Genomic DNA, 12,478 nt, shown 5'->3' with positions numbered 1-12,478 from the left:
AAATAGATAGCTAACATCTAAATAGAACAATCATTATTCAGCCAATCCAGGCATGCAAGAGGTAAGAAAGAATATGAGCTCACTACCTCCAGCTAAGAAAGCATCGCTCCATTCCTTATCAGAGGAGTCCAAGAGGAGATTGGCGCGATCCACAGGGCTTAGCATGATAAAGCGTGTAAGGACGTTCAACAGGCGCATCAGACTGGAAATTTAATGGTGAATAGAATGGTGAATCGTCACATTTTTTGATAGGGAAAGGCTGTTAATTATAACCTAGCCTGCCGAATAATGTTGTCCGAGAATAAATACTTGGAACCTTGCTGGAATTGGATGTGTTTTCACTTCTAGCTATTGCTAATCATTCGACGTCTATTGAGAATGGCATCCGTGTACTTTGGAGTTGTTGAGCAACCAGGCTCCATTAAGTCATGAACTGGGAGTAGAAGATGATACTGATGCGAAGAAAATCTCCATTGCACCATAATTTTTGATCATCTTGTGCTGCCATGGATTCCCAACACTAGATGGGACAATTAAATGCTTGTGTTAGAATAATTTCAAAATATGAGCTAACACTGATTGCGTATTTTTGTTTTATAAAACAGATGAGACGTATGGCTCAAAATGGTACTATGGTTAAGCCCAATATGATGTGTGATCATTTTGTTTTATGGGCTTTGGTGCACCTTGGATGTATAGGATTGAGTCATATTTATTGTGGTACTTTTGGTATGTAGGCCAGGAAATCCAATTAGAATTTTGGAGTCTTTAATGGGAAGGCTCCTCTATGTTTCCTATATATAGGCTAGGTCCCCCTTTTCTCTCCATGTGGTTCATAGCCTACCCAATTGACGGCTATCTTTTGTGAGGAGCAAGGAAGGGAAGATTCAGCCGCTATTATTCCGGGTGATTGAAGATCGTATTCAATATGTCTTCCGCAGGTATATCTCTCAAATTTGAATACGGTAATTATGTGATTCTAAATCTTAGCATATTATTATTTTTATATTTAACAATTGGTATCAGAGCCTCCATGCTAGGATTAGAATCCTTCATATATAATTATTATTTTATCTAGATTTATGGATTAATGTTATGCATTGGTGAATGGATCTCCTGTATAAATCGATCTCTCATTAATAATCAAATATCTGATTTGATTTTATTTTAGATTTGCATGAAACATGATTGGATATGATTTTTGGATTAAAAAAAAAAAATCCCTATTACCTTCTCCCGCAGACTTCATCTTCTTCCCGTTTCAAATCCCCTTATAGATCTAAACATGAAGGATGATGAAACAAAAAAAAAAAGGAAAAGGGAAAAGGATTTCACTGTTCATCTTTTTCCTTTTTCCTTCCCGTAAGCTTCATCTTCTCCCGCAGACATCCTTCATCTTCTTCCCGTTTTACAAACCCCCTCTTCATGGGAAAGAAGAAGAAGATGAAGGATGGCAAGGGGCCGGCGCCTCTGTGCCGTGCGACGGCGGCGGAAGGAGGCCGAGGCGGCTCGCCCGCCACCACCGCGGGCGGACGGCCACCCCACGGCGCCACAGCAGGCGGACGCCGCCGCCGCTGCGGGCCGCGGGCGCGTCCCAAGCCACCCCACGGCCGGCCGCAGGCCGTGGGGGCCTCTCGGCGTCGGGGGTTTTCTTCCGGCCACCCCACGGCCGGCCGCAGGCCGTGGGGGCCTCGCGGCGACACCGCCAGGCCAGGCCGTGGGGGCCTCGCGGCGACGCCGCCAGGCTCGGCCGTGGGGGCCTTCTCCCGGCTACCCCACGGCCGGCCGCGCGGCTCATGGCGACGCGGCGGACCGGGGAGCCTCGCCGGCCGCTCGCAATGGCCGGCGCCGTGGCTGCCATGGGAGGCAGCCACGGGTTGCTTCCATTCCTCCCTCCCCCCCCCACACCCACCCAAAAAAAAAACAAAAAAAAAACAGGGGAGGAGGCGCGGCTGGAGGAAGAAGATAAGGAAAAAAAAATGTTTAGGTTTTCTTTAGATTGGGCTTGAGTTTTGTGAAGCCCAATCGAAATAGGTCCATGGTTGCAGGTAGGGCTCTTTTATATAACCGGCCCAATTTTATTTAATGGACCATAATGGATTTTAGGCCTGGGACTAAGAGTTAGTAACCCATTTAATTATTGTTTAAATATTGAATATCTGAATCAAGGCCCTCATGCATATTAATTATTGAGGTGTTAAATTAATAAATTGTTAAATTTTGGACATTTGTTGCTGTCATATATGCCTTTTGTAATTAACATCTTTGTTTAATCAATCACATGTATTTTTGATTATGTTTGAAGCATGTTTGATGATTATGTTTTTGTCACATAAACCATTATTTTTGTGATTGAAATTTGTTGGGCATAAAGACTATCCTTATTTTCTCATTAAGAGAATATTTTGAAATTGAAGTAGGTGGTAGTCACCAAAGTGGCACGCTCACTGATATTTATCTAATTTTTTTCAAAAAAAAAGAGGGTAGCATTGCATTTTGCCAAATCATTGAACGCAATATCTTGCCCGAAGGTATTATTGTATATGATGATTTGCAAAAATGACATGAAGTAATTAATAGGATTGCATTAGTCTAGAATCATTCTTCTGCGATGGTGTTTCGAAAGCTGATGTGATTTTGTTAATTAGCTTCATGATATGTCTTAAGAGAACCTTATAGCGTGTTGTGTTGTTAGTCCAAAAGCGACTCTACAATGATGCACCAAGGCTCTTACCGTAATTAGACTTATATGTTTTTCAAGTTGATTACAGACTATCTAATTAATAGCCAAGTTGATTAGATAGACATGTTATCATCCATTGATTGCATGCATCACTTTTGGATGATATTAAATAAAATATGTTGTTTCCACAGTTTTGAATGCCTCTTCTCTATCAAGCTAATTGTCTGCCATTGAAACCATGACTGAAAATAATTATGTGAGATGGAAACGAGACATAGAAATAGCACTGGGTCTCTTGGGTTTTGATTTTGCTTTGGAGGAGCAACCTTCAAAACCAACAGATAAGAGCACTATCGAATACAAGGCTGAGTATGTCAAATGGAAAAGAGCTAACAGGCTATATTTGAAGATTGTCAAGCGCTCCATATCTGATTCCATTATGGGTGCTATACCGGACCACGACAATGCTAAGAATTTTTTGGATGCTATAGGACAGCGATTTGTTGAATCCGATAAGGCTGAGACTGGGGACCTAATGGATAAATTTATAAATATGAAATACGAAGAGCCCTCTGCTTTTTTTTTTCCTCCCGCAGAGGCCTTGCCTCCCCTTCTCTTGCGGCCGGGAGCCGCTGTCTTGCGGCTGGAGGGGTTGCTTCCGGCAGCCGCACGGCCGCCGCGCACCTCCTGGCGCCACGACAGGCCTAGGGACGTCACCGGCCACTCGTAGTGGCCTGCATGGTGTTGCCCACAGGTTGTTTAAAAAAAAAGGAGGGCCTTCCTCTCCGCTAGCCGATGCCTCTATGCTGTGCGACGGCCGATGGAAGGAGGCTCGCCCGCCGCCACCGCGGGCGGATGGCCGCCCCACGGTGCCACAGCAGGCGGACGCCGCCGCCGCTGCGGGCCGGGGCGTTTTCCAAGCCACCTCACGGCCGGCCTTATTGTGTATGATGATTTGGAAAAATGACATGAAGTAATTAATAGGATTGCATTAGCCTAGAATCATTCTTCTGCCCAAAGGTGATGGTGTTTCGAAAGCTGATGTGATTTTGTTAATTAGTTTCATGATATGTCTTAAGAGTACCTTATAGCGTGTTGTGTTGTTAGCCCAAAGGCGACTCTACAATGATGCACCAAAGCTCTTACCGTAATTAGACTTATATGTTTTTCAAGTTAATTACAGACTATCTAATTAATAGCCAAGTTGATTAGATAGATATGTTATCATCCATTAATTACATGCATCACTTTTGGATGATATTAAATAAAATATGTTGTTTCCACAGTTTTGAATGCCTCTTCTCTATCAAGCTAATTGTCTGCCATTGAAATCTTGACTGGAAATAATTATGTGAGATGGAAACGAGACATAGAAATAGCACTGGGTCTCTTGGGTTTAGATTTTGCTTTGGAGGAGCAACCTTCAAAACCAACAGATAAGAGCACTATCGAATACAAGGCTGAGTATGTCAAATGGGAAAGAGCTAACAGGCTATATTTGAAGATTATCAAGCGCTCCATGTCTGATTCCATTATGGGTTTTATACCGGACCACGACAATGCTAAGAATTTTTTGGATGCTATAGGACAGCGATTTGTTAAATCCGATAAGGCTGAGACTGGGGACCTAATGGATAAATTTATAAATATGAAATTTCAAGAGCCCTCTGCTTTTTTTTTCCTCCCGCAGAGGCCTTGCCTTCCCTTCTCTTGCGGCCGGGAGCTGCTGTCCTGCGGCTGGGGGCACTACAAGAAAACTCATTTTTTCCGGCGCTTTTTATAATCTTTATCGACGCTTATAAGCGTCGGCTAAAGTTCCCGCAACGCAAACAGAAGCGTCGCAAAAGCGTTGGCGATACCGGAGTGGTAAAAGTTTTTGCCGACGCTAAGAGAAAGCGTCGGCAAAAACAGGACTTTCCCGACGCTAATGAAAGCGTCGGCAAAAATGACATTCGCCGACGCTTTAAAGCGTCAGGAAAGCCCAAAGCCCAGTTCTGGGTTTCGCCGATGCTTTAAAGCGTCGGTAAAAACAAATGTTTTTACCGACGCTTTAAAGCGTCGGCGTAGGCCTAGTTTACCGACGCTTTAAAGCGTCGGTAAATGTATTTTGGCCTTTTATTTACCAACGCTCTAAAGCGTCGAGATTGCTATTTTTAAAAAAAATAAAAATACGAATGTAAATTATAAAAACACATTATAACAATATGAACCTGTATTACATTTACATTGACACAAACATTCAAATCATTCGAAATATTTAATTGTCATATAATCAAACTACTTTGTCACTACTATTGAACAACTCCCACACCAATCCTTCCCTCTCACTATAATCATATAATGTACAGTAATGTTGCACAAGTTATAATTACAATTGTTGTTGTCTGGTAACCCTGCTGCCATTGCTCTTTTTGGTTTCTAAAGTTGAGCCTTCGTGGCCCTCCCATACAGTCATCATCATCATCTTCTCCATCCTCATCATCTTCACCTTTATCCCATGGAGCTTTTCCACCTCTCAAACTTCTTGGAGTAGGCCGTTTCCTCTTGACATTAGCTGTGCACGTAGCATAATCCATAGCATCTTCCCTAAACAACCTCTTGAACTCCTGCATTACAATATCATATTATGAATTAGTGCAATAGGATGTTAGGCCCTGGCTGGAACCACCTTTTTCCCAAGCATAGCCTCGGAAATTGGGTACATTAGCTAGCAACACTATGGCTGGCAATTAGGAGCATTTGGAAGAAAGAAGAGAGGAAAGGTGCTTGTAAAATGACGAGAGTATAAGAGCATGTCTGGAAGCATATGGCAGAAAAGAGAGAGAGTATAGGAGTACAAAAAAAGGAAGGGCAACTGTTTTGACTAACACAAATGACAAGGCAGGGCGGGATTATAGAGGTGATCAAAACCCGGGCCGGGCCGGGCTCGGGCCGGGCTCTACAGCAAAAGTTAGGCCCGATAGCTATGCCCAGACTCGGCCCGGCCCGACTATCGGGCTTAAATTTTTGTTCAGGCCCGATCCAACCTTATAAATCTGGTCCCAGGCCCGACCCGACAGGCCCAATTTTTTTTTTTTTTTTTTGGAATCTAGAAATGGGCCAAAATGGCCCAACAGCTTAATGGGCTCTCTAAAACTGGATGTATTTTTCTACCTTTATTTTATTTCTCCAATTATTAATTGGTTAATGTTAAGCATATAACTAGCTTATTTCAAATAGATAGTGTTGGTGGTGGTTTCAAACTTTGGAATTTGGATATATCTACAAACATTAAAAAAGAAAAAATTTGCATCTTCAAGCCAATAGAAAGAAAATAAAATGTATGAAACATTATTGTCCAGCTGAAAATTACAACCCAACAATAAAAACTACAAACTTAAACAATTACATATTTAGACAAAATACAAATTACATTGTCCCATTAACATTATAACAAACATCCATCTTTGTGCATTCAAAAGTAAATGTAATCATAATTCTTGAAGCCACTTCCATAATAGAAAACTGTAGAAGAACATCCTTGCATCTTCTAACTCTCAAAACCTACAAATACAAAATTGAAACATTAGCAATTGGGATGGTAGTATTTATCATAATAAAAATAAAGCCCCATCCAACCGGCAAAAAAAAAAAACAAAAAAGGGAGATCAGGAGCCCATCTCAGCCTGATAGCCGCTCCCTGAGATTCTCAGGTCAGGGGAGAAGAAACCGAGAGGAGAAGATTAAAAGAATCTCCACCCTCAAGAAGTCCATCTCCAATCCCCCGATCTTTCTTCCTGATGGCCCAGCTGGAACCGGAGCAATGTGAGGGAAGGAAAACCAAGACCAAAACCAAAAAAGAGAAGGGATGAAAGATCACTCCCTTCCTCAGAGTTCAGACGTGTGTATCAACTATCAAGCCAACCAAATCCCTCCTCCCTCTTTCTCTCCAGTCTCCACCGGTCCATCCAAAACAAAATCCATCCGGGATCGAGCTCGAAGAGGAGGAGGAGGAGGAGAAAAATCTTACCGGTGACTGTGAGTCGGTGACCGGAGCCGCGGAGGTTGCCGTCCGGGGGAGAAGGACGCGAAGAGCCGCCGGTCGGTCGTTGAAGAGGCGACGATACCGAGAGGAGGCGGCGGCTACAGGGAAACCGGCTACAGGGAGCGGCTATCAGGCTCTCAGCGAGGGAAGGGGGGGTCTCTCAGCAAGGGAAAGGGAGGGGGGGGTTTGGGGGGGGCGGCGGCTCTCAGCGAGGGAAGGGGGAGGGGGGGTTTGGGGTTTTAGTTTTAGGGTTTCTTAAATTTTTTTAATATATTATATTTTATATCAGTGTTTTATAGCCGGGCCGGGCCGAACCGGGCCATTTTTAAAAGTGTCCAGGCCCGGCCCGATTTTTTTGGTCGGGCCATTTTTCCTGCCCAGGCCCGACCAATGGGCCCTTTTTCAATGCCCAAGCCCGAAAAATTTTGGGCCGGGCTGGGCGGGCTGGGCGGGCCAGAAGGCCCGTGATCACCTCTAGGCGGGAACAAGCTCTGTTTTCCCAATCTGCTCCTTTCAGTAGATGTTTTAAGATCAGCAAGAGTGCCTTACCTGGTGATTTATAAACAGATCCATACATGATCATTTTAAAGGAGGCCTCTGTAGGATTTTTATCTATGGAACTTAGGAAAATGGGAGAAAGTGAAAATAAATATAACAAAATAAATAATTTTTATCTGTAGGTTAATACTTGCATAAATATAACAATAACACAGTTTCAATTTAGTGCAAATAACGACCAGATAAATTAAGCTTCCAATTTCAAAAGAACTTAAAAAATAGAATGTAAGTTGGCAATAGCAATGAAAGAGAAATGGAACAGCAGTAACTTTTAAAGAACAGGGAAATCTAGCACCTGAAGATCCTCCCTGATTCTTAGATTCTGTCCTGCTGGGTTCAGTAAATCATTAACAACCTGGGACCAAGAAGGTTCCGTGAGCAATATATCATCTCCTCTATATGTATAAAAGAGGCAAATAATTAGCATCAATTAGAAAGCGGTCATCTCAGTACAACCAGTATCCTTAGCAAAAGAAATTATTGTATCAGTGTTTAGAAGCATAAATTCTAGGAGACTTGATTCTTGCAAGATCACCAATAGAAAAGTACCAAACAGAAAACAAGTTGATTAATGGATAACATAATGGGAATCAACTACTATATCAAACAACAAATAAAAAGATAATCAAAAATTCACAAAAGGGAAAGCATGGCATCAAGAAGGGAAATGTATACCGCATTTTGGACATCATCCTCCACAATGAAGTTGATTGCTGGATCATAGAAGGAGACGACAACATCTACTTTTGTTAACCATATTTGGAATTAATTAGGCTCCTAGAAAAAAGGGAAACAATGACTATGTTCTATATACTTTTAGGACATTTCTTAATAAAAATTTGGATATATACATACATATATATATGTGTGTGTGTGTGTGTGTGTGTGTGTGTGTGTGTATGTATGTATGTATTGTTGCTGGTGGTCCAAACCGAGAACGATTGGCACAGCGGTGTGAACGGGGTTCCGTTTGAGTTGCCTTGGTTGGTGTTGATTGCGCTCCACCTTCCACCGGAAAACCTGCAAGCAAGCCTCGCACCACCACTGGGGTAGTGGGGGCCCTCCGACGATCAAGTCAGAGGAGATTGGAGGAGAAGGAGAGATAATAGTAGCAAGTAAGAGAATGCTCTGTAAGTTCTTGCTTACCCCCCCTCCTCCCCCAGCCGCATATATACCAGGCTGGGGGGTCTTTCAGGGGGGTTCGTCATCGTGGGGCACGATGGAGCTGCCACTGACACGGCCGTTACAGGGCGTCGTGGGGCAGCGCTGGGTACGGCCATGACAGGGCGTAGTGGAGCTCCGCCTTGTACGGCTGTTACAGGGGATCGTGGAGCAGCGCCAGATACAACCGTTGCAGGGAGTAGTGGAGCAGGAGGCTGCGGCGTGCCTCTGGGGAATAGCCTGTCGTTATCGAGAGATGTCCGACTCGGGGTCGGGCTGCGGAGACGAAGATGTCCGACTCGGGGTCGGATTGCTGGATCAAGGGGCTGCCGACTCGGGGTCGGGCTGCGGAGCCGAAGATGTCCGACTCGGGGTCGGATTGCTGGATCAAGGGGCTGCCGACTCGGGGTCGGGCTGCGGAGCCAAAGATGTCCGACTCGGGGTCGGATTGCTGGATCAAGGGGCTGCCGTAGTCTTCCTGGGCGCGCGTGCCGGTCACGTGGGGCATGGTGGCTAAGTTCTCCCGTAACAGTAGCCCCCCACTTCCGAGCCCAGAACCAGAAGGGGAACGGGTGAAGGGAGTGATGCTTCGAGATTGCCGCCATCCCTCGGAGAGGCGCGCGCGCTTCGAGCTCCCCGCCTTCTTTATGGCGTATGGCGGTTGTTGCTGACCTGGCAGTCTGAGGATTTCGGCGGACATCCTTCCTTAATGGCGTCGATTCGCCTTTGGGGCGCGAGCGACCCTTCGGCAGCCAGGCGTCCTCTGGCGTCACCGAGGCGTCACCCACCTTTCCGCCTATTTAACCGGGGGCCCTCCTCCGTCCGCCTTTCTCTTTACAGACATCTTCGACTTTCTCCTTTGCGCTGCCGTCATTGCCGTCGGACTGTTCGCTTGCTCCTCCTTTGACGCTCTCGGAGCCGTTCTTCCTTCTCTTCCGGTGAGTTGCCCCATTCTTCAATTTAAGGCTCTCCATACTTTCTCCTTCTGTATTAGTGTACTCCAGTCGTTCCGGTCCTTTCCCCCTTCTTGACCCCGTCCTGACCGTAGATTCACTGGCCATTAGGGATGGGCGAAGTGAGAGCAGACCGCATTAAGTCGGAGCTGGTCGCCGAAGACCTAGATAGGTTCGTGGCTCGATACCACCTTCCTGAGGCCTGCAATGTTACGCTCCCGGGGCCTGAGGAGAGGATGTCCCATCCTCCTCCAGGGAAGGTTGCCATCAATGAGGGCATTCTTCAGGCCGGGTTCCGCTTTCCCCCCTCGGACTTAGTCGTTCAGGTGCTTCGGGGTTTAAGAGTGGCGCCGACGCAACTGGTGCCGAACTCATGGCGCGCCCTGACGGCCTTTCAGGTTCTCTGCCGCATGCACGAGGTTCCCGCCACCCTGAATGTCTTTTGGGAATGCTACGGCCTGAGCGGCCACCCCCAGGACAAAGGGTGGTGGTGCTTTGCGGCGCGGCGAGGGTGCGGCCTCGTCAAGGAGGCTCCTACCTCCATTCACGGCTGGAAGGGGCGCTTCTTTTTCGTTGACGCAGATCCCTCTTGGGGAATCAGGGCAACCTGGGAGACGCCGATGAAGTCCCCGATTGGCCTATCGAGGTTGTCGAGGGAGGAATCCGATGGCGTCGCCGTCTTGAAGGGGTTGGTTGCCGAGGGCCGGCTCCCCCCGGTGGCTCGCCTTATTTCCGAGGATACCTTGGTGAACGTCGGTCTGAGCTCGGTCCCCGCTGACCGTGAGCCCGCCACCATTTCTTTTTTAGCTCTTTTCTCCTCTTTCGTCTCGTTCTCTCCTTCAGTTTCTCAACCTCCGACCACCTCGTCCTTTTTGCAGAGATCGACGACGTCATGCGGTCGGACAAGGCAACGGCTGTTGGTAGGACGTCCCTACTGGAAGCAGTCCGGAGGAAGAAACGAGCTCCTCCGAGCGGGGCCCCACCGGCGAAGAAGTCCCGCCGGCAGGTGACTCCGACGCCGACAGACGGGTCCGGACCCACCGATCAGGGGGACGCCGCGGGTGCGGACCGGCAGTTGACGCTGTATCAGCCCTCCGATGCCGAGACTACCGTTTCTCCGGAGGCATCACCCGGGCGCGCCCGAGATGGACGGGTCGGACGTGATCGGTCACCAGCCCAGCCTTCGACTCGGTCGGCTCCGGATGATACGAGGAGGGACGCGCCGAGGCCCCGGCCGAGCGGGACCCTGTCAATTCCAGGGGCGGTCCCCGCCCCGAGCATGGTCAGCATGACTCTTCCCCAAGCGATGGGTAAGGGTAAGGCTGCAGAACCACCGTCCGACTCCGGGGAGAAGTCGGGGTCGGCCTTCACTTTCGCCGGCGCCCGAAACCTCATCGAGACGGTGCTGCTGGAGAAGGACCGCAGGCGGGTCCGGGAGATGAGGGTCCCTGACGTTGGGGCTGCCAGCTGCGTCTGTCTCATGTCGGTGAGTGTTCTTTTGGTCGCTTTCATCATTTATAGGCTCTGTTGATCCCCGCCTGACGCCCTCGTTTTTCTTATCTCTTAGCTCGCCCAGTACATGATCCGCCTGGAGGAGTGCTACGAGGAACAGGCGAGGCTTCTGGCGAGGGCCGAGAGCCAACTGAAGGCAGTAGAGGAGGGAGGTCAGGCTGCGGCGGGAAGGACGACCAGGGACCTCGAGACGAGGCTCCAGGTGGCCGAAGAGCGGGCACTCGGCTTCGTCACCCTCGAGAAGCAACTGTTGGAGGCTCAGGAGCAACTCAAGGTTGCCTCGGGTCTCGAGGGCGAGATCAAGAAGGCGGAGGAGCGGGCCGAGAAGCAGTCCCGGAAGGCTGCCGACTACCGGGAGAGGTGGGAGAAGGCCCAGCGGTCAGCCGACAACGCCCGCAACCGAACCCGGTCTCTTGAAGCCAAGCTGGGCGAATTGGAGTCGGCCTTGGAGAAGTTCCGCGCGAGCGACCAGGAGCTTCATTCGCGCCTAGAGGAGGCTGAGGCTGCTCGCATTGCTGCCGAGGCGAAGCACAAGGAGGCTCAGGCTGATCTGCTGAGGGTCTCCTCCGAGGCGGATGACCGGATTGTGGCGAAGGTCTTGGAGGGGAAGGCTCAGATTATGGAGCGGGCAGAGGCGGCGCTGGCCGAGAAGAGTGCGGAGATCGGGCGTCAGGCGGTACAGGCTTATCGTCAGTCCGCCGAGTTCACCCGTGATATGTCGGAGGCGGTACAGGCCTATCGTCAGTCTGACGAGTTCGTCCGTGACATGTCGGACGCGGGGTCCGACTCCTTTGTCTTAGGCTTCGAGGAAGGCCTGGCAAGGGTGTCGGCTAAGTACCCCGAAATTGACCTGAGTGGGATCTCCCTCCTCGACTCCCCTCCGGCGCCATTGCCTGCTGATTCTCCAACCGTCTTCCTACCCCCTGCGGACGTGCCCGGCGTTCCCGACCCGGGGGTTCCTCCAAGCTGACTTTCTGTATTTTTGTTCTTTTCTTTGTGTGTTGGCGTTTTGCCAAGTTGTATGGGTCTCGGCCCTGAAACAATGAAAGTTAATGCAAATAGAGTTTCTTCATTTCACTTTCGTCCTTCTTTTTTTTAACTCTTGGTAGCGTCTCGCTGACTCCCGACTCTTGAAATTCTTCGGGCGCTAGGCCAGGTATCTGAGGGTTAGGCCTCAGGGAATTCTTCCGGCGCTAAGCCAAGCATCCGAGGGTTAGGCCTCAGGAAATTCTTCCGGCGCTAGGCCGGGCATCCGAGGGTTAGGCCTCAGGAAATTCTTCCGGCGCTAGGCCGGGCATCCGAGGGTTAGGCCTCAGGAAATTCTTCCGGCACTAGGCCAGGCATCCGAGGGTTAGGCCTCAGGAAATTCTTCCGGCACTAAGCCAGGCATCCGAGGGTTAGGCCTCAGGAAATTCTTCCGGCGCTAGGCCAGGCATCCGAGGGTTAGGCCTCAGGAAATTCTTCCGGCGCTAGGCCAGGCATCCGAGGGTTAGGCCTCAGGAACTTCTTCCGGCGCTAAGCCAGGCATCCGAGGGTTAGGCCTCAGGAACTTCTTCCGGCGCTAAGCCAGGCATCCGAGGGTTAGGC

At 48.8% G+C, this 12,478-nt stretch overlaps 1 protein-coding gene and 1 long non-coding RNA gene across 2 annotated transcripts; both read right to left on the bottom strand.

Moving 5' to 3' along the window:
* Positions 1-4,861: 4,861 nt before the first annotated feature.
* Positions 4,862-7,703, bottom strand: LOC120104848. The gene is made up of 2 exons (XM_039116725.1): positions 7,561-7,703; positions 4,862-5,289 (listed from the first exon to the last, which is right to left on the bottom strand). Exons 1-2 carry the CDS (start codon positions 7,690-7,692, stop codon positions 5,017-5,019), a joined length of 405 nt encoding a protein of 134 aa, XP_038972653.1. The 5' UTR covers positions 7,693-7,703; the 3' UTR covers positions 4,862-5,016.
* Positions 6,173-6,854, bottom strand: LOC120104849. Its single transcript, XR_005507206.1, has 2 exons — positions 6,693-6,854; positions 6,173-6,226 (listed from the first exon to the last, which is right to left on the bottom strand). It is a non-coding gene; the product is annotated as an uncharacterized LOC120104849 (long non-coding RNA).
* Positions 7,704-12,478: the final 4,775 nt, after the last annotated feature.

The sequence above is a fragment of the Phoenix dactylifera genome, unplaced genomic scaffold (genome assembly GCF_009389715.1).
Source record: "Phoenix dactylifera cultivar Barhee BC4 unplaced genomic scaffold, palm_55x_up_171113_PBpolish2nd_filt_p 000121F, whole genome shotgun sequence".
NCBI classification, from domain to species: domain Eukaryota; kingdom Viridiplantae; phylum Streptophyta; class Magnoliopsida; order Arecales; family Arecaceae; genus Phoenix; species Phoenix dactylifera.
Note: the sequence above shows the minus strand (reverse complement) of the source record. Positions and strands in the feature narration are given on the sequence as shown.